This window comes from Gobio gobio (assembly GCF_949357685.1).
Source record: "Gobio gobio genome assembly, chromosome: 8".
NCBI classification, from domain to species: Eukaryota; Metazoa; Chordata; class Actinopteri; order Cypriniformes; family Gobionidae; genus Gobio; species Gobio gobio.
Genome location: NC_137114.1, coordinates 23952885 through 23978989, shown reverse-complemented (window position 1 = coordinate 23978989; position 26105 = coordinate 23952885). Strand labels below are relative to the sequence as shown.

Genomic DNA, 26105 nt, shown 5'->3' with positions numbered 1-26105 from the left:
ATCCATATTCCCATGCAAAGTTCTTTCCAGCTGCACCAGAAATCGAAAATGTACAATTGTTGCAAAATTATCAGGATTTTTTTTTATTAGATGCCCTTGACAATTTCTATCAATTGTAACCTGTGCAGTGTTTCCTTTTTTCGTGTGAGGAATGTTGTGGCATGTTAAAATAATAATAATAATAATAATCTCACGTTTCATGTTTTTTTAGAAACCACAAACAAAAGACTGGAGCTCAGAGTCCACACGGTATATATTGCGAAATGGCTCGTGTTTATTAGCTAAATACGCTAAGAAGCTAGACGGCTAAATAAACAAAACAGACTTTCCCTTCAATAACACACCTGTAGTTTTTGGCACAGAAAGTGAGCGTGAGATAAAGATTGTGAAAAGGAGAGCGAAAACAAAACAAGACCAGTAAAGGCCAGAAGAATTTCAGGGCGTGGAATCTCCCAATAGGAAGTAGCGAAGTCACCCGCGTGTGCTGTTGGTCGTGTTGGATGGGCTCTTATTACACCAGGCTGAAACCGAAAGTGCCTGTGGCATATTGACATTAATCAGATGGAGCTGGTTTGTCTGGTTTTATTGTGAGGCCAGAGAAAGGATTATGAAATAGTTTGTTTACTAATCTACTGCATTAATAAAATATTAAACAATCAGATCAGAAATGCTTACGCGTCTTTAAAAAGCCATTAATGAACACCATATATATTGCTTAACAGATCAGTAATTCACGAGAATTAAATTATGAATACATATATGAAAAACAAACTAATCAAAAGTACATTGAATGAACTAATGTTCTGTTAAGCATACTGTAAATGTAATATAAGATGAATTCATCTTTTAAAGTGAACCAAACAATGAACAAAAGCATCATTTTAATGTAAGTGTAATAGTTTTTTGAAATTGTGAAAAGGATGTAATGTATTGTGTGAGGGTGTGTATGTGTGAGTGTTACGTTTGGAGGTTAGTGTGTGGGTGGAAAGTCGGTGTTTGAGAGCCGAGGGTGTTCTTTCCCTTTTCAAACCAAGCTCTGTTCCTCAAGCTGGTTGCACTCTGACATCACTGGAGTTTCCCATGTCTTAGGTGAGTATAAGTGCGAGTAAAAAGCAGATAGCTTCATTTCAAAAACTCAAACACAAAAGGAACAGATCTCCGAGAACTAACAGCATGGTGAAATACGAAACCACAATAGTAGATCTGGAGGCCAGCATAGGGGGAGTTTATCAGACAACCGTGGCACCTGTACCATTGAAGTCCTCCAGAAGCTGGATATGGAAGACCGTCGCTGCAGTCGTTTTCCTCGGCCTCTGCGCCACAGCAGCTTTTTTCTTCGCCAGGCATACAGTGGTAAGTTTGAAACCTCAGTGTGGGATGATAGTCATTGCTCAAGTACATAGTTCAAACGAGTCATTAATAAGCAACATTTGCATCGTCTTTCACAGAAGCTAGACCAAACAGGACTTCCAAACTTTTCAGATGAACAAATCACCACACCATCAGAGCAACAAATCACCACACCATCAGGTAAACAACATTCCTAGCATTCCATCTCTGTTAGCACTTTTCAAAGCTACATCTGTCTTTTATTAACCTGGTTACAGCTATTTTACGAGGTGGCTTTTTGTATGATGTGATTTGTTTGAAAACGTACAATTTTTAGAAGAAAAAAAACTGTCTGAGGGGCAAAAGCGCATGTACGAAACATACAAATGAAATTGTACGAATTTCTTCAAATTAGCCATCTGTTGTTCTTTTTACATCAAACTCAGTGTTTCGCTTTTCTAGTTATGCAAAATTATTTTACACTTGAATTGGCTTCTGTTGTTAGACTGTGAAAACTGACTCCGATCCTCTTTTCCACAGGTCAAGGAGTAATGCTAAAGCAGATCGCTGAGAGCACAAAAGCAGCCATTCATTTGCATGGTGAGTCTCAAACTCTGTCTTTGACTTTCTCTGTGCTCTTACACGTCATAGGTTATCTCATTTCAAAAGACAGAGCTGTATTCTTAGTCAAGATCATCTTATCAGATACTCGACACCTCTAAAAGGCCTCTGTTGGCGTAGAGCTGCTAAAAAAGCCTGTCGATTGCAACAAGACTGAATGTTTTATCAAACATTAGCTAATGTGGATTTCCTAGTGTAGTGGGCAGTAATGCAAATACTGTAATATAAAGCGCCCTCGCACATTTAGTTTGCGGTGGGCGGCAAGAGATGGGGACACTCCAATAAAATTCACGATTACTACATTGCATGCTCTAGTGAAGATAAAGACCACTTCGATAGCGTGTGGTCTCAAATTTGAAGATTGTATATTAAACACAGTTAGATCTCATAGGGAAGAGTTTGAATGACATTTTTACCATATACCAAGTGTCACCTTCTCACACATTTATCTTCTCCATTCCCAGGTATGCGTGGCAGCCCAAACTCGTATTCACTGAAATGGGTCGGCGGCGTGGATCAGTCGTTTGTACAAGGCGGCCTTGAGCTGCACGAGAACAAGATTCACATTCCTGCCGATGGCCTTTACTTTGTGTACAGCCAGGTGGCCTATGCCATACATTGCAACAAGAACGAAGGTGACAATGGCGCTGGCTCTCAGAACTTCCTCAGCCACAGCATCTGGCGTGATACGGACGCAGTGATGAAAGACATGCCTCTGCAGAACTCGGTCCAATCCGTCTGCCAATCTCACGAGGATGGGAAGACCATCTACAGGACCATCTACCTCGGTGCCGTCTTCCAGCTTATGGAGGGCGATAGGTTGTCGACCAAAACCACCCGTGCGGCGGACGTCGAGACAAATTATGCCAAAACATTCTTTGGAGTGTTTGCGTTGTAATTTATTAGCCACGTTAGTCAAGTGGCACTGGTACAAAGACAAGTGTTTTATGTTAAAACTCTGAAAGTATGTTCTCAGGGCATTTTCTTTAAAGTACTTTGACTAATTCTGAAAGTCCTTATTGCATCATGACGTAATGTTTTGGTTCTAAAACTCACTAGATGCAGTGAGAGCCATGCACTGAATACTATGTACTCAGTCGTGAGCACTATAACGAGGGCACTACACTTATTAAGCTAATATGATGTTTTCTATCGTAAAAATTGTGAGGAGCATAGATGTTCTATGTTTTTCTTGTTGTGCTATATTATATTATTTATAACTTTTGAGTGTATTTAATGTATTTTCCTATTTATTGATTGTATATGCTATTAAGTGAATGTATGAAATTGCTTGTTCACACTCATCTGTGATTCTGACATTTTAAAAGTGAATAAACAAGAAGTATTACCGCAATGCACTTATCTCGTTCCTAACTGCACTCAAAAAGAAGAAGCATGTGACAGGTCATATGAACTCAGTGGGGGATTTTGGTATTTCAGTTCATGACTTGTGGTTCTTTATCTTCCTAAAGACTTCCTTTTAGTTGTCAAAAATGAGGTCATTGCTGCTTTTCTCCCAGGTGTGATCAGAACAAAAGCCCAGAGCACCAAATTAACAGGATTGCATCACTCTTCCTGTTACTCTCGTGAAGGGAGGAGATCTCACAACTTTAGTGCAACAATGTAGCTGTGAATTCCAGGGAGTGTTTTGATCTAAAAGGCCACCTACTGAACAGACTCAGATATGTTTATCCAAAACACCAAAAACTACTATTTAAAATACTAATGAAATAGATTGCTCTTACAGCTCAAATAAATAGTCTTGTATTTGTACAAAAGATTATCAGACTATATAGGGATCGACTTAATACACTGACCATGTTTGCAAGCACCATGTTGAATATTTTTTTTGTAATTGTAACGCAGTTTGTAGGTTCAGGGAAGAAGGAGGCGGGAACCGGCGAACATTTAAAAGACTTTAACCGAATAAATGAACAAAAAGAAAGTAAAAGCGCACACACATACTAAAACATAAACAAAACAATGCAAAGTCCAGGGGCCCGTTCTTCGTACGTTGCTTATTACATCTGAGATGATTTGACTGATCCCAGATCTTTTAATCGTGATAACTGATGTCTGGCTAATTTGGTTCTTCAAACGAATTTGCGGATTGGATTAAAATATCTGGATTAAATGATCTAAGATCACTGCGTGTTCTTGTGTTCCCTGAACAGGGCAGATGCATCGATACTCGAAACCACGATCAGCAATGCAGCGATTGGCTGGCGTCAAGACATCAACATAATGACATCATATAATTAAAAAAGCCACCTGGCAAAAAACTTGACAAACCCGACGAATTTCTGGACCTTTATAAGGAAACAGCCAAACCACCAAACCAACATAAAAGTTATTATAGATAAATTATAAATGTTTTTTGTTTTTTAAACATGATTACCAATTATTTATATTCACGATTTTATACAGTATTTGTACACCCTTTACATTTTTATTTCAATGTTGTAATTTAATTTTAATTCAATTTGGAGCAGATTTGTAACGTGACAATTTAACAATCAAATTATCTGCATCTCTTGCGCTTAAAACGTTGTTACAAAGTCCATCTCACCACAGTGGCTCTACAATAATTTTACGAAGCGACGACAATAGTTTGTGAGCGCAAAAAAAAATCAAAATAACGACTTTATTCAACCTCTTCTTGTCTTCCGTGTGTGCCTCCACGACGCATGCGCGAGAATATGACGTAGCGGCGCGTTCGGACACATGACCCAGAAGCGATTTGTTTACAAGCAGAGGAAGACGCGCGTATCTAAGCTGTTGAATTCTACATTGATCGTGCTTTAGGTCTCGGCGTAGTGCTCAAATGGGACTAAAGTGTGCATTCCATGGATTCCCGAACGCCGGCGCTACGTCATATTCTCGCGTCATGAACTGGCTTTTTTTTTAAATACTGTTGTCTGATGTCGTTCGCGTGGTTTTTACAATCAAAAACATCATAATGAATAAGTAATAGGCTATTTTCTACCATGGTTTTGAGGCTCTCTCAAGGCACGGTCGGTTTTGATGGGCGTGCCGCACTTAAGACTTGGAAGTAAACGCCCACTGCTATGATTGGATAAGATTTGCATATTTAATGAGCTTCGGCTCCCACATGAGTACACGTGAGGCATTGTTTTGAAAGTGTGTGACAAACGACAACCGGAACACCGGAACTAACACAATGATTTATCTCTCATCCACCTGCAATTAATATGAATGTTATTTTATATTACTTGGCCCGCCCCATCGGTGTATATATACGCGCACGCCAATGTTGCAAACAGCATGATCAAAACTTCCGCGATTGTATTTTTCCTTCAAACATCAAGTCAAGAGAGTGAACGCACATCAAGAAAGGAATGTTATTTTACTATTTATGATGATATGTATTGGTAGCCCGTCTGGAAAACACATAGCCCCAGGACGTTGCCCTGTGACAGTGGTAAGTTATGTTTAGTTGTATTTGATCTGTAACAATGCAATACTATCACATATAAAACATTTTTACTCACATTAGTGATTATCTTCATGCATTCATGTAATCTCATCCTGTCTGCAAATCCAGTCTCTTATTTAAAAAAGAATCCGGTGAAATGAACATATGTCTTCCCCGCGTGAGCTGGAACTTCATTAAAAATAAAGTTTAACCACTCATTCCTAATATTATAATCCGAAGGAAGCTTATGCAGGGACTGTGTTCTTCCACAACCAGGCACAGCACAATGTATTACTCTCTTCGGCATGTTTATTGCTCGGTAGCGCGATCCGTTTAGCTCCATGAGTCGGTGGGCGGGGCTACAGAAACAGGCGGACATATTTATCTTGAGGTGGTTGAGGCGGCGTTTCAGCATACGATGACGTCAGTGGTCGACATATTCTGAGATCTCTCGTTTTCTGGGCCTGGTGTCAATAAAAGCAATAAAAGAAGGATCATGTGACTCTGAAGACTGTAGCAACGATAATATAAATTCAGATTTGCATCACAGAAATAAATTATATGTTAAAGTATATTCAAGTAGAAAAACTATATTTTAAATTGTATTTCACAATATTACTGCTTTCTCTGTATTTTTGGATCAAATAAATGCAGGCTTGATGAGCATAAGAGACTTCTTTAATAAATATTAAAAATAGTAATGTTTCCAAACTTTTGACCAGTACTTTTTTTGTTGTTGTAGTTTTTTCCATTATTGGGACAGTATAGAGCAGTAGCTCTCAACTAGGTGGCCTCAGCAAACTTCCAAGGGGGCCTCAAAATTACTTAATATTCAACAATATTATTGACTAGTTATGCCAAGCTCTAAATTATTTTATAGGGTTGACATTGTGAGTGAGGCAGGGGCTTCAAATATCAACTGGTATAGAGAACTGACAGGAGAGAAGCATGTCGTAGCGTTGCCCACAAGGCTATTTGCTCCAACTAGTACAAATGAAGACCTCATGATCTTTTGTTTTGACTTCCTTTGTGGGGTTCCAGCCTATGTTTAGCATCAGATCTTGAGACTGTTACTCCATCATGAACAATCCTGGCTGCACTCTCAGTGCAAAATAATGAGTTTATTGAATGTTGACATCCAGAAAGTTTGCATATTTAGAGAAAACTTTCTACAGCTTAACATACATAGTTTTTGTCAGTTGAAAAATTACAAGGGAATTACATTTTTTAGACGCTTGGAAGTATTAAAAAAAATTCCTTGTGGTACAGTGCACACACCAGACAGTAAGTTTCAGGAAAATCCATAACTGCTGCAACAGCAGGACCTTAAGAGAAATCAACGCCTCAGAATGATAACAACCATCCCATGTACGTCAGCGCTCAGCGGTGACTCCACACAGATGTTTACAAAGAACCCCTCCCATCTGTTCAAAAGGCACTGTTTGAGTAATTACAGATCGTACCTTTACCGTGTGTCAAGTGTTACAGTATATAGTCACACACCCTGAGCTACATTACTAGAATGCTGATATACTAGAGGAAAAAATTATGTGCCGTACTATGCCTAGCTTTCCAGTCACCAACTGTGTTTCACTGCTTGTTATATGTTAGTTTATACATGAGTACTTTTCATACAAGAATGAAACATGCAGCAATGCACAACTCTGTCTGAAAATTAAAATCCCAGAATATTGTATTACTGTGTAAACAAGTATTACGTGATTGTCTTACTATAGGAAATAAAGATCAATGTAATATTGCAATAAATCCAAATATACATAGTAGTGCTGTCAAATAGATTCATCGCGATTAATCGCATCTAACATAAGTATATGTTTTTATAATATATGTATATGTGTGTATGCGTATATAAATGTAAACACACATATTATAAAAACAAACCTTTATGTTAGATGCGATTAATCGCGATTAATCAATTTGACAGCACTAATACATAGAGATTGTCCACAAGTACAAAATTTTAAGCATTGACAAACTTGTAATAATTTTTTTTATAGATTAACTATGGTTATAGTTTTTTATGATTTCTGACACTCTGACAGTGTTTATGAAGTGATAAATAATTGAGAAAGCTTAACATTTCCGTTTAAACATCACAGAATGGTCATAAATATCTTAAAATCGTACAAAAAACGTGGTTGCATCCCTTACAATGTGTATGAACAATTGTAAAGAGCACTCATTTGTCTACTGTTACTCGTAAGAGGCACAAAATATTTTTTAAACCATCAATAAGAATTTTTAATAAATTGAGAAAATATTTAAACAATTAACTTGAGAAAACAAATCATTAAAAATAGATATTGCACAGACCAAGTAATGGTCTTAAATCGGGACGGAGAAGAGCACTGTGAAGAGCACTCATTTGTCTACTGTTATAATATATTAAAATATATATGATTAAAATCATTTGTAAACCATCAATAAATGATAAAAAAAAATCTAACTAAGAATTATGTAAACAATAAATTAAATAAATAAATAAATAAATAGCCTAGATATTTATTTCACAGTCCAATAAGTGCTCACAGAAAAAAAGAAAAATCATCTTGTGTGACGTGAGATATGTGATAAATTTGGCCCAAAAGTGCAAAAGCTTCAGAAGCTGTTCATAGGCCTGTGCTTATTTTTCACTCAAACTGAGACATAACACAAATCACAAACATCATGGATGATTTGACGAACAAGAAAAGCCATTAGCCATTGATTTGATCGGGAGTATTTGTGACTGTACGTTAATACGAGGGAAAACCAAAAAAATGCACATCTTTACAGTCCAGGCCAAAACAAACTTCATTCTTTCTTTTCCATTTCATTACACTCCACTTCTACTACTACGGTTGTAAAAAACAGGAGCAGGACAGGGTGAGACAAGGACAGAAAAGCCATTAAAGCACCCTGGCACACGGCCTTAGGGATTAGAGGAGAGAAAGCTAAGGAAAATAGAGTATCGACCAGACTTGGGTCAAATACCTTTAGGAGTGAGTAAATCACAGGTTCGGCTAAAACCTCTCTCATTTTCTTTGTGAAATGGATGAGTGAGAGCAATTCATCTGATACTGGCTGTTGCCGCAACGCAAGGTCTGTCTCATTAAAGTGACAGTCTCTTCAAATGCTAAGCGAAGCACGGAGACACGCTCTTCTTCCTTCGCTGTCACTCAACAAAATAATTCAAAGAAATGTTTGACCGGTTCTGGCTCCAGCACCCACACAATCCTTCCTAAACACCCCTGTCCTAGTGCTTAAAAGACACCTTTATCCAAAGGGATTTACGCCAGACCAATTGCAAAAACAGTCAGTTCCCCTTGAATAACTCCTGTTTAAGTGCCACGGTCAAGGGCGAAATAATGACAGCACAAATGCGATTTAAGTAACTCTTGGCTCATCTTCACTCCTGCTCCTACCAAAACACTAGCATTCTGACTGCAGTTTGGCCTTTACGTTAGCGGGGTTAGCTCTTCAAAGAATATTACAGGTTCAGTACGAGTTAAGCTCAATTGACAGTGTTCATTTCCATTTGTCCGCCCTTTTTCTTAAAAAACAAAACAAAAACAAACATCAATGAGGCATTTACAATGGAAGTGAATGGGGCAAATCTGTAAACGTTTGAAGTCGCAAAGCCTGATTGTTTCTTCTGTATTGTGATGCACATTATAGTGTAATGGATTCTCCAAAAATACAAATTTTAGGACGGAACTTAGTTTTATGTATCGGTTTTTGATTGGATTTTGAGATGTGAGCGTTGCACTCAGCTTGCAAGGGTGGGGGTTTAAGCTGACTAAATAACTAAAATCCTGGATACGTCACCAGAAAGAAGTCTATCATTTTAAAGTCCAGTCATGGCATTTTGATTAAGTATTACGAGGGCAAAATGTTTTTTTAACAATGAGACATGTACATGTCTATAACATGCATTTCGAAATGAAATAGGATGAATTCCTGTGACCCGACAGAGGAAAAGCAGTTTGGAGAATGGGTGGATGGATAGGGTGAATTAAACATAATTTTAGTGTGATAAAATCGCTAACTAACCTACCATAAGCAACACCAAAAACCTTGAAACCTCAAACAACTGTAAAAAATTAGGATTTAAACAACGTTACAGCTCAAATAATACACAGAATAAGTGTTTTTATATAATTACAAGTTCACATTCCTGCAAAATTGGTCCAAAAATGTCCCTATTTGCATGTGACTCACTGTAACCTTTTTTGTTTAATAAAATGAGGGACAAGCCAATATAAAATATATATTTTTATGTTAATTAGCAAAACAACACATGCTGTCAATTGAGCTTAATTTAAACTAAATCCAGAATATTCCTTTAAAGAAGTTTTGATTAATGGGCAAGAAAAGTGGAAACCCCGAACTTTTGAACGGTAGTGCAGTTGAAGCAGAATGTGAATTCATATAAACACAGTAAATAATGTGTTTTTTTTTAGTTGAGATAGGGAGTTATCAAAAATAAACAAAGTCGTCAGGTTCAGGAATGTCAGAAATCTAAAAGTGGAGTTAAAAACCCACCAACTTCAAAATAAAGTACATAAACTACTGGTTTCTAGATACAACTTTACATTGCCTTCTTGAGAGTCCAGCATCCCGGACTCATTTGTACAGCAGGGGCAGACGGCTGTTGTGGCAGTTGTTCCGGCTCAGTTTGCCCTCGCCCTGGTAGAGGTTGGAAGAATTGGAGAAGGACTGAGGCAGGGATTGTTTGTCCGTTGCGGGGGAGTAGCTGGGGGGTTCCGCCTGAGAGGACGGGACGCTGTGGTTCTGGTTCTGATTCTGGACGGATGTGCGCCTGCGAGAACGCAAGGCCTGACGTTCTGCCAGTTGATTCCGCAGCTCCGTCACTCTTTCTTCCTTCTGTACAAAAAACAAAACAAAAAAACATTCCAATCAAATTAAAAAACTATCAGGACTTTGAATGATTTTGATTTGAAACTTTACAAGTAATAATATAGCCATTACATATACATATATTATATAGCCATATATACACCGAGCAGGCATAACATGACAGGTGAAGTGAATAACACTGATTATCTCTTCATCACGGCACCTGTTAGTGGGTGGGATATATTAGGCAGCAAGTGAACATTTTGTCCTCAAAGCTGAAAAATGGGCAAGCGTAAGGATTTGAGCAAGTTTGATAAGGGCCAAATTGTGATGGCTAAACGACTGGGTCAGAGCATCTCCAAAACTGTAGCTCTTGTGGGGTGTTCCCGGTCTGCAGGGGTCAGTATCTGTCAAAAGTGGTCCAGTGAAGGGACAGTGGTGAACCTGCGACAGGGTCATGGGCGGCCAAGGCTCATTGATGCACGAGGGGAGCGAAGGCTGGCCCGTGTGGTCCAATCAAACAGACGAGCTACTGTAGCTCAAATTGCTCAAGAAGTTAATGCTGGTTCTGATAGAAAGGTGTCACAATACACAGTGCATCACAGTTTGTTGCCTATAGGCAGTACCATCGCAAGGGCTGTGCCAAGTGTGCGACCGCACAGGGCCTCACTCCTCCCCAGGGAAGCAAAAGGGGACCAACACAATATTAGGTTATGCCTGATTGGTGTGTGTATGTATATATATATATATACACTTATTTTATGAATAATTATTCTGAAGGTCCTTTGTATATAAACATATAAAAGCATAATCTGGCCTTACTGAATGAACATGTGAAAGCACAGTCATGTGCACAGAAGGTCAAAGACAAGGACGTGTATGATATCATTTCAATAATTCCTTCTACCCTCTGGATTTCTGGTGTGTTCACTTGTTCATCTATTATCGTGTTAATTAAGACGCAAGCTGTGTGCACATGAGGAGAAGGGGAAGTGACGGATGGAGAGAGAGAAGGAGCACGTGCCTCTTGAATGATTTTCTGGAGTTCCCTGTTCTCGCGCTCCAGCTGTCGTGACTTCTCCTCATCATTGTTGTTGGTGGACGAGCCGGTTTTCAGGGTGTCCTGCTGCTCCGACTGCCACTCGCCACGAGTGATCAAACGGCGTATCTGCAGAAACGACCGTAATAATCTATGAGACACCGAATCACTGAATTTATGAAATATCACGGAAATCAATAGTTCATATGGGTGATATTGTGTAGGAGAGAACGGGATAGTAAGGGATAATTTACAGCCAGCCAGTCACAACATAAATCACCCTGAAGGGTTTTCTTAATGATAAAGATCTGTTTTCTGTACATTACACGGTTACTTACCCAATAAATCAATCAATACATGGACATGAAATACTGATTCGAATTAAATTATTGAAAATGAAATGAAATAAAATATAAATATAACATGAAAATCTTAATGTTTCTTGGCAACTAACTGAAATTGAAGTACTAAGATTATTAACTGGAAATAAAAATAAAACTGAAATAAAATTTAATTAAACCTAAACATTAATATTAAAATAAACAGTAATATATAAAAATAATAAAAATGACAAAAGAACAAAAACAAACTTGAAAAAAAATCACTTTAACTATAACTTTAACTAAAACTGAAATAAAGCAACAAAAAAGAAATAAAAATAAATGAAACCTAAACAGTAATATTTTTATAAGAAATATTAAAATAGCAAAAAAACACATTTAAAATTACTCGCTGGAAATAATTAAAAACTAAAACTGAAATAAAAATAATTTAAACAAACAGTAATATTAAAAAAAGTTATTATAACAAATTAAAATGAAAATATATATATATAAATATATATATATATATATATATATATATATATATATATATATATATATATATATATATATATATATATATATATATATATATAAAAAAAACTATAATAGTATAATACTAAAATAAGTCAGAATCAAGCTAAAAACCAGTCAGATTCAAGCATCCCCGAGCACTGTAAAAATAATACATAATATACTCTAGGAGAGCATTCTCCAAAATGTTTTGTAAAAACACAATTTCATGTTGAAAACGAAACATAGCTTAACCTATTGCACTTATTCAGTGACAAAAAACGAAACCATGTCAAGGGAGAGAACCGAAATCAGACAAAATGAGAAATCTGTGTCCACCATAAAGGCGAACCAGCATGAATGTGGAAGTGATATAAAGAAGGGGATTATTGAAGTGCATGGACCTTGGGCACGAAGAGCACAACGAGAGTGATGTAGACTGAGAAAATGATGGCCAGAGAGGCGAACGCAAATGAAGCGTCCTGCTGAGAGGAGAGGATCATGGTCACTGGAGCAGTAATCATGCACAGCACCTGGGGACAGACAGAAAGAAATACAGAATAACGTTAGTCATGTAAAAATATAACGGATTCAGTTTTTAAATCAGACCTTTAGGATTCACTTTATGTTATTTTTATATATGTAGGTAAATAATAAAATAAAACTACATACACTGTAAAAACATTTTTACCCAAATTGTGGTTTGGCACACAAATGAGATCAACCTCATTGCATAATAACATTAATTATGAATTAAATGGACAAAAAATTAATGAAAAATACACACGAGGAAGAATTAACATATCACTCCATTGAGGCGGTACAACACAGGAGCCGTAAAGCATTGGACCTAGCCTAATGAAGCAGTCATGATACAGTTAAACAACATCACATGACCAAGAGTGCCGAATACCATCACGATTGAAAATGTGTCACTGATTTCTATGACAGTTCAATAAACAGGTAATTCATATTAAAGGGTAACTTCAGTGATTTAGCAGTAAGCTTTGTATTTAAACGGGGCCATTTATGCAGTAGAAATGTGGAATTATTTTTGAATTTGGTGCCTTCCAGACTGAGAAAAGACAGAAAATGTATTTTTGTCTCATGTGGATGAAAGACAACAACTCCCAGAATGCACTTGGTTCTCTGCCCTACGAGGCCACTCCGTACACCGTTGTTTTGATCTTCATTGTAATACAATCATTTCGTTAGAGAATAAACACTACAATTAAAAACTGAACGTGTGTTTTCAATAAAGTGTGAGTGAGCTGAACGAAAGTCACGGCACAGACGCAGCAGTGTCAGATTTCATTCCTCACGAAGAGCTGAGCAGAGCTGAGGTAACGTTAAGTGCCAGTCTGGCACGTTTTCAGATCACATATGGAAGCTAAACTATCACAGGAATTCATTGAAAAGTTGAAACACTCACTTTGGTCTGCACCGCGCTCCGATATGTGTCTTACATTCTGTGTGTGAGATATCTCCCCTGTGGGCGGGTTGATAACATGCGGAACAGCTCCATCTAGTGGCTGTAATTTTTAGCCTCTGGCGATATTTGACGATATTTGCGTCATTGGAGGAATTTTTCCAGAAATAATGCATAATTCTCTCGTCTCAGGGGGATATGATGGGGGAATGGACCATAATTTGAATATACTACCGGGTTTCTACTGATACAAAGCCTAATGCTAAATCACTAAAATAACCCTTTAAGTCACTTACATTTTAGACACAATATTGACTGTTTTTGTTCTATTTTAGCAGCAAAAAATAGTTCCAAACAAAGATCACTGCAGAACCATAGCGTGTCTAACAGCAACACACAAACATTTCTGCGCTCACTACTGACAAACCAATCAAAAAAAATTATTTTGTTAAAAATCAGACCAAACACATTTTTATTTTTAAGTTATGTATATACAAAACGATAACTTTTGCTAACAGAAGCCTATTGATAAAATAAAAAATAAAATAAAAAATATATATATTGTGCAAACAAGCAAGGACTGGTGGTTGGTGGGACATGATACCATGAGTTGGTGAAGGGAGACAGGCTCGTCCAGGGCGGGCACTAGTGACTCACTAGTGACCGCCCATGGCTCCGGGACTGTCCATTCTGCTAAAGATTCCCACTTGCTCTGCAGCTTGTCTGCTGTGATCTCTCTCTGGAGAGCGGAGACGACAGTTCCAGAATGTCGTCCCAATAACAGGCAGATTACAATTTACAATCCACATTACAGACAGTGGTTGATCCACAGAATAAGTAATTTGGTAGTTTGTTTTAGTAGTTTGGTAGTTTGTCGGTAATGTTTAGCTCCTGGTCTTCTAGTGCTAAAAAACAATTGCTAAATATAATATCCACGTTCTTGGAAGATAATTAAATGTCTAATCAAATTATTGTACCTGATCTGATCTAATATAAATAACACCAAATTTGCTGTTGTCGGCACACTTAATAGACGAACAATGATTTCACAGAAAAGAAGACAGAGTGAGAAAATATGGATTCAAAGCTCCAGCCATCCAGAGGGTAAATCCATCATATAGAATATTTAGCAGACAGTTTTTCACACTTTAACTCCTATAAAGTATATTTCCCCTCAAGTTGTTCCAAACCTGTATGAGTTTCTTTGTCCTGCTGAACACAAAAGAAAATATTTTGAAGAATTGTAAGAAAGCAGATAGAGCAACTATTGACTAGCATAGTAGGGGGGAAAAAAATATATGGTAGTCAATGGTTGCTCTTTCTGCTTTGTTACAAACATTCTTCAAAATATTTTCTTTTGTGTTCAGCAGGACAAAGAAACTCATACAAGTTTGGAACAACTTGAGGGTGAATAAATGATGACAGAATTTTCATGTGTGGGTGAACTATCCCTTTAAGATGATACTCAACCCCCTTAAAGGGTTAGTTCACCCAAAAATGAAAATTCTGTCATTAATTACTTACCCTCATGTCGTTCGACACCCGTAAAACCTCTGTTCATCTTCGGAACAGAAATTAAGATATTTTAGTTGAAATCTGATGGCTCTGAAAGGCCTCCATTGACACAATGGCACGTTACACTCTCAAGACCCTTAAAAGGTACTAAAGACGTCGTTACAAAGTCCATCTCACTACAGTGGTTCTAAAATAACTTTATGAATCGGCGACAATAGTTTTTGTGCGAAATAACCCCCTAAATAACGACTTATATAGTGATGACGATTTCAAAACACGGCCTCATGAAGCTTCGAAGCGTTATGAATCAGTGAGTCGAATCATGATTCAGATCGCGTGTCAAACCGCCAAACTGCTGAAATTTGGCGATTCAAACCGCTGATTCGACTCGCTGATTCATAACGCTTCGAAGCTTCATGAGGCCGTGTTTTGAAATCGTCATCACTATATAAGTCGTTATTTAGGGTTTTTTTTCCGCACAAAAACTATTGTCGCCGATTCATAAAGTTATTTTAGAACCACTGTAGTGAGATGGACTTTGTAACGACGTCTTTAGTACCTTTTAAAGGTCCCATGGCATGGCATTTTTCTATTATTTTATAGTGTTTCCTGAGGTGTACTTATATTGTTAGTATGATTTTTGCATCATAAAATGTCATAATTTAGAAATAAAAGGCATTTTTTCTATGCTGCTGTTTGCCCTGTGGCTGAATGCCCTGTTTCAAGAGGCGTGTCTGCTGTGAGACTTCAGTAAAAACGCCCACTGTTGTGATTGGCTGACATCTTTGCATTTGATATGAGCGGAGGGGGCGTGGTTTAACAAGGTCTACGACGCACGAGCTGCTGCCAGAGAGACGGATGGACCTGAGTTCACTTCACATCAGTTCTCAGCACGTCTCAATTAAGTGAACTGTTGTAGTTACAGCATATACTACAGGTTATTACTTTATTTCTAGTCGGATGGACTGTCACTCATGTCAGAAAGTTAGTAACTTTATTAAATTATGGATCAGCGCTGACTCGAGACGCGAACCGTTTAGAACGATTCAGTCCGATTTGGTGAAGTGGTTCGGTTCACTAAAAAGAACCGATTCAAAAGAATGATTCGTTCGTGAACCGGACATCACGGAGACGGAGCGATTGCTAACAAAGTTATTTATAGTAACTACTGAGTTGTGAGAGCACTGTCTGTCAGCGCGAGTTTATTGTGTTTGTATCTGAGAGTTCTGAATAAACACGAGTCCCAGTTACACCGAGTCCGTCTTCATCAATATTACCAACTTTGTAACACATGCAAAGTACCATTACAGCTGTCGAGATGAACGAGTTACGAGTAAGTGTTGATAATAGCATTATTTTTTTGATATTTTCCAATCATATGTAAAGCGTCAGTGATACGCATTGAGTACACAGCGCAAACAAAGACACAACAGCAGTAATCGAATGTAATCCAGTTATTGTGGGAATAGCTGGCAAGCCGGATACCCTCACGCTTACCCCCCTTCTGCTTAATCTCACGCCGCGTTTGGTGCCTCCGCTGTGGGCCAGATGCAGTACTGGGGGTCGGGGATGTTGAAGGCCGAGCTTCGGCGTGTGTAAGGTTTATCTCTAAAGATGTTACTCTGCCGATGTTAAGCAGAAACTCCCGACTGTATGCACAGTGTAGAACAGATAGACACGACGAGGACGTACAAAAACACTGACTCACAAGATAAAAAACACAAAAACACCGTTCTGTCGGGAGAGAGAGAAGCCGCAGTGTGTGCACGAATAATAAATAATTAGCTACACATAAGAAATCACTGATCACAGATCAGAAGGAACTGAAAAAAGACTTCTGTTTTCATTTGTACATCCAAACACTGAGAAACTGCCAGCGTTCACTCGTTCACAAGCCACAAATATAGCGCTTGCATGGGCGTGCCAGATTCTCTGGGCGGAGGAAAGGGAGGTAACCGTTCCTGCTTAGACGTCAAACCAGGAGACTTCAGGATTGGCTCGTCTGGCCTGTCATTTTCTCAAAGGCAGAGAAAGACAGCCAGAACTCGGGTTTACACCGATCAACATTTCTATCCACTTGGGGACAATATTCAGGCTAGGGGAACTCATATTAATGTTGAAATACCTCATAAAATGAAAATTTCATGCCATGGGACCTTCAAGGGTCTTGAGAGTGTAACGTGCCATTGAGCCAATGGAGGCCTTTCAGAGCCATCAGATTTCAACTAAAATATCTTAATTTCTGTTCCGAAGATGAACAGAGGTCTGACGGGTGTCGAGAGACATGAGGGTAAGTAATTAATGACAGAATTTTCATTTTTGGGTGAACTAACCCTTTAAATGGCCCGTTTTTAGTTTGGGCCACTGCCCCTTAAAATGTACGTGCACGACCCTGCTTCAAATACTTCTAAATGTTTAATTTTTACTTCTAATATTTTTTAAACAAGCTTAAATGTTGGCAATATGTATTAAACACAATATAAAATATGCTATACTGTAAAATGTGATCGAAAATAAAGGCAATATCATGCAAGACAGTGGAGGTGTCGAATACTTACTTTTTTTTTGAGAGGATTTAAATGAATCCGTAGACATTAATTCATATATGAAGTTAAAAAAAATAGTATTACAGTAAAAATGAATCAACTATGCTGGGTTAAATCAACCCATTATGCTGGGTTAAATAAAACCACCCAATTTGCTGATGAAAATTAACACAACATGTGTCCTATATTTACCCAGCCCTTGGGTTGAAAACAAGTGTACACAAATGTGGTACAAAAAAACCTATGTTTGCTGTCTAAACAAGACATTTGTGTACTTAAACATCACCGCCACTAGAGGGCGTAAATTAACTGTAAGAATTTAAATTGCAGAGCAGAAACAGTGCTGTGAATGAGAACTGAGAAACTGATGAGATAAAGATAGTGAAGAGATAAAGGAGAATGAGAGGGAAACGAAAGAGAGAGGGAGCGAGAACTGTTGATGTAAAAAAAGAGAGGTCGTTTTGTCAAAGCACTTGCAGCGGGCAGAAGAGAGAGTTGAAGATCTTATACGATCACTGGAGATGTCATATCTGGTGAACAGTGCAGAAAAATAGCTGGTATTTACCTTCAATGGCTTTGAATGACTCTACAGACAGATAACTGCGAGCAATGAACCGGCTGTCATGACTGTCTGGAGTCAAAACAACATCCAGAGCACCACTCAAGTCTATTTCCTCTCTGACCTCAACAGCACTGGAGCGATAAGAGCTATTCGGTGCTATTCTTCCTACCGTTCAGTCACAAAACACCGGCTGATGGAAACATCCATCAGAAGTTAAATGTTACGTTTGAGAGCTCAACAAAAATCATCTTTTTTTCCCTACAGATTTGTACATTCCCTGGCGACATTTACTGACGCGTTTCTGAATCTTGCATCACTGTAGTGTACAACCGTACAGTAAATCCTTTGCTTTCGATCAACAACCGTCAAGTAGCATCAAAGGAGGCATTTTATTCGTGACACACTGCAGAAACATGGTGCAGTTCTGGGACTTAATCTGATCTTATGTAAAATAGCTGTAGGACTGACGTAAAGCATTACCAGCGGAGTGTTACTTGTTTCCTCATTAAGATGTTTTAGTCTGAGTTTGAGCAAATGGGTGCAATTATGCAAATCATCCTGCAAAGCACTTGGAGTTATTGCCGGAATCAAACTGTTTTCAAGCAGTTGAGCAATTCAGAGCGAAGCACAAAACAACAGTAATCAACACTTCATTCAAAAAATGTGCTAAAAAAGGCACAAACAACACAAGGCGACGCGTCGATGTTGATAAAAATAAATACACTTTCATTTAGCATTACGTCAACAGCTATTATTTTGTTTTCACACTGAGTTAGCTTTTAGATCATTTCATTACACATAAATATTGAGTATAAATATATTATTGTATAAATAAATTCTATTTATACATTTCAACATCAAAATAGAATAACATAAAATAAATCATCAGCAATAAATTCAGAATAAAAAACAAAAAAGTATCTTGAATTAAACTATACGTACAAAATATTATCATCAACGTCGAACTGCTGCTTGTTGACAATGATGTGAGATTCGCTAATGGTGATAAAGGTCAAATCCTGAAGGAGTAGAAACTATGGAAGCTTGTTTCCACCACTCAATAAAAAATGCAAAAGGTAATTGCGACATTTTATCTCACAATTCTGACTGTTTTTCTTGCAATTGTATAAACCTAAAAGAGTTAAAAAGTCAAATTCTGAGGGGAAAAAAGTCAGCTCACAATTGCAAGAAAAAAAGTCAGAATTGCAAGATAAAAAGTTGCATTATTCAGCCTTTAAAAGGTCCCATGGCATGAAAATGTCATTTTATGAGGTTTTTTAAAATTTGTATCAGTTCCCCTAGCCTGTATATGGGCTCGTCCACTCCTGACAGCAAAATGGAAATATTTGCTCGACTTTCTAACATTTACAGATGGAGAATATGTCTGTGAAATGTAAGTTATGCACTGAGGAAATTATTGTGTGTCACTTCAGCTTAAAGAGTTATGTTTGTTCCCACCAATCGCTGGTGGGTGAAATGATGGGATGAGGACGGAAGCATGTTAATGCTAGGCCTCCTGGAACCCACTGAGAATGCATTGCAGTGCCTGCAGTTCAAAAACAAATATTTGTATGAAGGTCTATAAGATTCTCGGCCAGAGTGAAACCGCTCAAAAAGAGGCAATACTCCACAGAACGTGGCGATGCTGATTGGACTATATATCCAGAGGCAGAACAGTTTAGAATAATGACAGCTGGCGTAACTCTACTCGTGGTTGATGTGATTGAAAAATCCGTCCCTTTCGCACTTCGTGGTGGGTTGGGTACCGAACTCTGTACTTTTAAGAGCACCGACCGAATTATGTTGGTACTACCGAGTACCGAATACATAACACATACCGTAATTTGTGGGAAATCTTTTCATAGAAATTAAATTAAAAAGAAAAAATAATAATATGGTTGTTTTTATGAATTAAATTAAGTACCTAGTAGCCTACTATGTACTAGTAAATATTACAGTATACAAACATCACAGACAATGGCAGACAGCAGGGCAGCTCTGGCATAATGTCAATAACACTTCTATAAATGACTTACAGGTTCTTTACAGTTATTTATGTAAACATCCCAAAAGTACCGAAAAAAGGAACTGCTGGGTACCGGTACCAAATTTCAGGTACCGGTACCGATACCGGTTAAAATGTGAACAGTACCCAACCCTACCTATCGCCCTAATGATTTGTCTGTAAGGTTAATGTTTAAATGCACAGTTACCTGACAAATATTTTTTGAGTACTCCCTCTGGTGCGAGGAAGACCCGTTTAGATCTGCTCTGACGGGTAAAACATTTTGAGATAGCCCTCCAGCGAAAAAAGATTTGTCTGTAATGGTAGTGTTTAAACGCACGGTTAACTGACCAATATTTTTAAAGTAAACCTGACTCTCCATTTTCTTCCACTCCCGATAGGGGTTATACTATATATACTTTCTATTTTATTCACTTACGAATATTTTAATTCCATTTCTGTGTAAAGCACTTTGAATTGCCACTGTGTATGAAATGTGCTATACAAATAAACTTGCCTTGCCTTGCCTTGCCTAATGAAGAAACCACCCCTGGTTCAGGCGGATTGTTGGTGCATTGCTATTATGAGGCAACTGAAGCACACAACATTTTTTAAATATTAAAAATAAAAGGATTCCTCTCTTTCCGCTTGCAAATTCCACCATGTAAATAGCAAATCCATGGCTTTTAAAGGGAATGGGAGATGACACTGATTGGTTTATCTCGCGCTATGCCCAAAACACACCCATGACTCATTAAGAGTACAACCCAAGTGTGCCACACGAGTCCTGAAAAGTGAAGACAAAGCATCTCGATCGCCCCCAGGTGGCTGGATGCAGTATAGGTGCACCATGAAATGTAATGGGACCCGACAAACTAAACAATCAAATTACACTTCAAATACGTTTTTTCCAAAGACGGTTTCATTTTAGGCAGTTTTTTATCACGCTGATGTTAATTCAAGCATTTGTTCTTTAAATAAGTTTGGTTTTAGTTAGTTATTTGATGCTATAAAAACGGGGGTGTGACGTTATGATTAAAAGCTTCTCTGAGCGAAGTAGTCACTGAGGCACCAAGGAACATTTTCAGGAACTTTAGGAGGAGGTTTGAGCTTTAACTTTAATTTCTACATTTCCATAACTGTTTATTTCACTAAAAGTTTTTGATTAGGCGGGAGTGTGGGTGGGACCTTGAAATCATGGCTCACTACTGCACAGACTTGCCAAGTTGCTACAGCGCAGACTCGAGACCCAAGATGTCAGATGGAAGATGGAAGAGAGTGAAGACGCATCGTCCATCTTTTTTTATAGTCTATGGGTGCAAACCTTTTTGACCATTTTTTCTAGCAAAAGTGGATTCGGACACGCCCTAAGTGCACCTGCGCCATGCGCTTCAGACCATGCTCTGAGATAATTAAAATAGGGCCCTTTATGTCAGTATACACTGCCATTCAAAAGTCTGGGGTCTGTAAGATTTTTGAATGTTTTTGAAAGAAGTCTCTTATGCTCACCAAGGCTGCATTTAGCAGTAAAAACAGTAATATATAGTGTAATATAGTGAATAATATAGTGAAATAGTATTACAGTTAATAATAACTTACATATTTTAATATATTTTCAATGTATTCCTGTGATGTCAAAGCTGAATTTTGCTACAAAGCTACAACTTGACCTGTACTAGTCTGTACCGCGCTATTATCATCCTTAATTTTTGTCTTCTAGCAGGTAAAGAGACATACTTCATGAGCAAACCATTTATCGTAATTCTACAGTGCAGACAGATGAAATATGAAGTACGAGGGGGAGGCTGGGTCTCATCTGCTGCGTCTCAATTCATTTTCAAGGAGACGGGTGAGCAACACAACGCCGGCCCAGAAAATGCTACCGCCCTGGGCGACAGTTTCCGCCACTGCTCATTAGCAGTTTGAATGAATTAACTTTGTCTTTTTGTCATACATTTATAAAGGAGTCACATAATCATGGCTGTTAAACACAGTAAAACACAAGATATAATAGTTAAGCAGTCCTGACTGGAAGGGCACAGTATTCTTGCTACACATCCGATATATGTAGCCATATATTAGATGAAACAATCTCAGGTGTTTCGCGCAGCTGTCAGCTACAGTTAGGCTACACTGTGAGGATATTATATGCTGTGAAAATAGAAATAGCCAGCAGTCAGACTTACAGCTACATTGTAGATGGCCATGCCGACCGCTCTGTGGTCATTAATCTTCTCGGTGGAAATGGACTTGGTCTCGTAGGCCAGAAAGATCCCCAGCAGCAGCAGAAGTCCCTTGTAGCCGTACACCACACCTGAAGGGAGCAGGCATTACTTATAGTTAGTGCTCTTAAAGCTCAGAGGCTGGTTTAAGCTCTGGTTATCATGTGGAAACTATAGGCTTTCTATTTCTGTGATACTTGAGGTATATGCGATGGTTTTGGGTCCAGTAACATACAAAAAAAACACAAACTGTTCATTTGTACCAGCGTTTTTTTAAATGATTCTTTCAAACTGAGGCAAATTTGAAAAAACACTTGACTGTAAAGGAGTTTTGGCAGTGAGATGCTGAGATGGATGACCACCTTTGTCACCATCTACACTTCCATTCAAAAGTTTTTGGTCAGCAAGACTTTTTTTTTTAAAGAAATTAATACTTTTATTCAGCAAGGATGTATTAAATTGGTCAAACGTGACCGTAAACCTCAATCCAAAAAGCACAACTGTTTTCAACATTGATAATAATATTATCATTATATAATATCTTATCAGAATGATTTCTGAATGATCATGTGACACTGAAGACTGGCTGAAAATTCAGCATTGACATCACAGGAATAAATTACATTTTAAAATATATTAAAATAGAAAATATTTACTAGGGATGCAACAATACAGTTAGTCCACGGTTCAATACATACCTCGGTTCTGATGGCTTGTCACATCAGTTTTTTGCTATTCTATTCTTAGGCGACAGGAACAGCAAGAGGTTACGAAGAAAAAATACTATTTTTTATTGCAATACTCTTTCTTTATTTTACTTACAAGACTTGAAAAACCTTACTTAAACTTAAAACTTTACTTTAAAAAAAAACCTTGACACATTCCTAGTGTATAGTGATACAAATAAATATATATAAAGATTTACACTGGTAGCTCAGAGCTGTACAGCAGCATTCAAGTATGAAATTGAATTAATAAATGTAAAAATAAAACACTACATAGACGTCACTATAAAATATACATTGATTCTTATTAAAGCTACTGTATTAAAGTTTTTCATTCAAGAGCAGTGAGTGATTTTCTCTTTGTCTTTTGTTGTTTTATTAATAGTTCACTCAAAAATTAAAATTCTGTCATCGATTACATCGATTGCATAAGCACGCAAATGAAATGTTTAACTTTTGTGATTGTGAATAACTATAGTGTTCCATGAGTATAACTCTACCACTAACGTGTGATGTGAATGTATGCCGCGTAGTTCAGTATTGGGATGGAGGCAAAGGATAGAATGTGTAGAAAAACAATTATTTAAATGCAAAATTCACAAGCGCATATTGAACCGTGAATGCCATACCGAACGGTTCAATATTATATTGAGAATTGTGGCATCCCTAATATTTACATATATGTAATATGTCACAATATTACTGTTTTACTGTATTTTTGATTAAATAAATGCAGCCTTAGTGAGCATTTAGAAAGAGACTTCTTTCTAAAAAATCGTACCAAGCGCAAACCTTTGTATATAACCTAATAGAAGACATAGCGATAGAGATTGACTAAAGTTGCATTTTACCTGAAATTTTTTTTCAAATAAAAAGGGTATTTTATCATTTGCAATACTTTTGAGCGATACTTGGGTCGATTCTCAAAACGACAAAAGAACAGTTTGGGGTGCAATTTTTTATGATGTATGAATACTTTATGGATATATTACCATTAAAATAATATAAAATGTATTGTGCATTACAGTACATATTTACAGTAATAAAGCCTGGTGAAAATGAGCTCAATTGTCATAAAAGTAGTGCAAAAAATTTCGGTTTCCAAAATTGTGACATATGACCTGGGCATGTATGTGAGATTCACTCTCGAAGACTATCTGAAGATGGATGATCTCTGTCCCGTCCATATGTCCATATTTAAAAAGTTGTGGGAAAAAAATTTAAAAACGAAAAATAAATAAATAAAAACAGGAAGAATGGAAAAGGAAGTGAGAGAGAAGAGAGGGACTAATAAGTCACATTAGAGTTTAATCTCATTTTGAGTTCAGGGAAGGTTTTTTTCCCTCTGTAATATTATCTTCCTGTACAGTGAGAGAGAGTCAGGCTATGAGATCCAGACCTGGGCACTGACCCACAAAATTTAATTTTACACTGCGGCGCTCTGATAGGAAGTCAGAGCAAGAGGAAAAGTATGAGAAAAAGAGATAGTGAGAGAGAGGGAAAGAATGAGTTGTGAAATAGTGAGAGGAATACAAAATGAACCGACGAAAAAAACTCTTGAGCATATAATACATTATTAATTTAAATTTCGTCGATAGATTATATCAGTGTACAGTGAGAAGCAACCAGATAATTAAATTCCTATATATATATATATATATATACAGGGAGTGCAGAATTATTAGGCACGTTGATTTTCTGATCATATTTTTTTTCCAGGCACATTTGACCAATTCCAAACCACAGTAATCCTAATAACTACTATTGATTTAGTATTTAATAATGTATAAGTGATATATAATTGTTCATTAAGGCTGGAAATGAAAATCACCTTATATTCAGGTGTGCAGAATTATTAGGCATGTTTTCTTTTACAGATAAATTGAGCCAAAAAAGAGATTTAACTCAGACTAAAAAGTCAAAAAGTATTAAATGCCCATGAGAAGGATGCAATACTAATGCAATACTAGACATTGCAGTTAAGGCGTGACCATTGGACAGTGAAATGCTAGTTGAGTCAGCAGGGTCAGACAAAAACATGTGGCGGAGAAAAGACACCTGTTAACTGCAAAATAATTAAGAATTAAGGTGAAGAATTAAGGGTGAAACCATCAGGAACCCTTTAGTCTCCAGCGCCACCATTTTCCAAAGCTGCAACCTACCTGGAGTCTCCAGAAGTGCAAGGTGTCAGGATCTCAGAGACTTCAGTTAGGTAAAGAATCCTAAAAAATGACCCCCACTAAATAAGAATCATAAGCTGAAGTGTTGTAAAATACATAAACAAAAACAAAAACAAGACCTTCAAAAAGTGGTCTTAAGACCGATCTCGAGACCAAGACCGGTCTTGAGTAGTACAATACTACTAGATACATACCAAGCCACGTGTTCATCTTCTCTGAACTGCAGTGCTCGAGAAGAGGCTGAATCAACACATCCAGATCTTCTTTAGGAGCCTCTTTAGTGAACTTCTGCTTAGAGCGAGAAAACAAGAGAGCGAGAGAGAGCACTTTAAAGGACAGAGATTGAGGTCAATGCACTACAATCCTTCACCATTAACACCTACTTCCATGCGCTTGCTCGGCAGAAATTTTCAAGGCATCTCAGAGGAGACACATCATAAAAATCAAAGTAACAACAAGAATAAAAAAAAATAAAGTGTCACCACACCTCCACAGTTATGTGCAGCGGGTCCACGATCTGCCAGATAAGCAGAGAGAGAACATCAATAGCCAGCAGAACTGCAACGGTCGCATATAGCTTCCACGGCTCCAAGTGCTGTGGCGAAATAACAAGACCATAATCGTTAGTCAATGGTACACAGTCACAAAACATCAAGACGGTATACAAGCAACTGCTATAAACGGGGAAATAAAAGACTTTTTTTTCTTCTGTGGAACAGATTTAAAAAATAAAAAAAAAATCTTTATGCATCTCACAGAGCACATGCATTTTATATATAATGTGTTAACTACACATCATT

At 37.6% G+C, this 26105-nt stretch overlaps 2 protein-coding genes across 2 annotated transcripts in view; one reads left to right on the top strand and one right to left on the bottom strand.

Moving 5' to 3' along the window:
* The first annotated feature begins 340 nt into the window (after positions 1 to 340).
* On the top strand, positions 341 to 3302 carry tnfb (tumor necrosis factor b (TNF superfamily, member 2)). The gene is made up of 4 exons (XM_079823862.1): positions 341 to 1353; positions 1449 to 1530; positions 1870 to 1929; positions 2415 to 3302. Exons 1-4 carry the CDS (start codon positions 1174 to 1176, stop codon positions 2846 to 2848), a joined length of 756 nt encoding a protein of 251 aa, XP_079679988.1. The 5' UTR covers positions 341 to 1173; the 3' UTR covers positions 2849 to 3302.
* Positions 3303 to 7894: 4592 nt separating this feature from the next.
* Positions 7895 to 26105, bottom strand: part of gabbr1a (gamma-aminobutyric acid (GABA) B receptor, 1a) — an 83900-nt gene continuing 65689 nt past the window's right edge. Inside the window, exons 19-24 of the mRNA XM_079823702.1 lie at positions 25793 to 25900; positions 25500 to 25593; positions 22365 to 22492; positions 12526 to 12654; positions 11271 to 11414; positions 7895 to 10273 (exon numbers count right to left, since the gene is read on the bottom strand). Of these exons, the coding sequence (XP_079679828.1) occupies positions 10013 to 10273; positions 11271 to 11414; positions 12526 to 12654; positions 22365 to 22492; positions 25500 to 25593; positions 25793 to 25900 (864 nt within the window). The 3' untranslated portion in view covers positions 7895 to 10012. The remainder of the gene's footprint in view (positions 10274 to 11270; positions 11415 to 12525; positions 12655 to 22364; positions 22493 to 25499; positions 25594 to 25792; positions 25901 to 26105) is intronic.

Bases quoted from the DNA above. Each gene is read 5' to 3' on its own strand.
- tnfb (XM_079823862.1), top strand. From the start codon at position 1,174: ATGGTGAAATACGAAACCACAATAGTAGATCTGGAGGCCAGCATAGGG. The intron at 1,354-1,448 runs GTAAGTTTGAAA...CGTCTTTCACAG, and splicing joins TCTTCGCCAGGCATACAGTG to AAGCTAGACCAAACAGGACT. The intron at 1,531-1,869 runs GTAAACAACATT...TCTTTTCCACAG, and splicing joins ACAAATCACCACACCATCAG to GTCAAGGAGTAATGCTAAAG.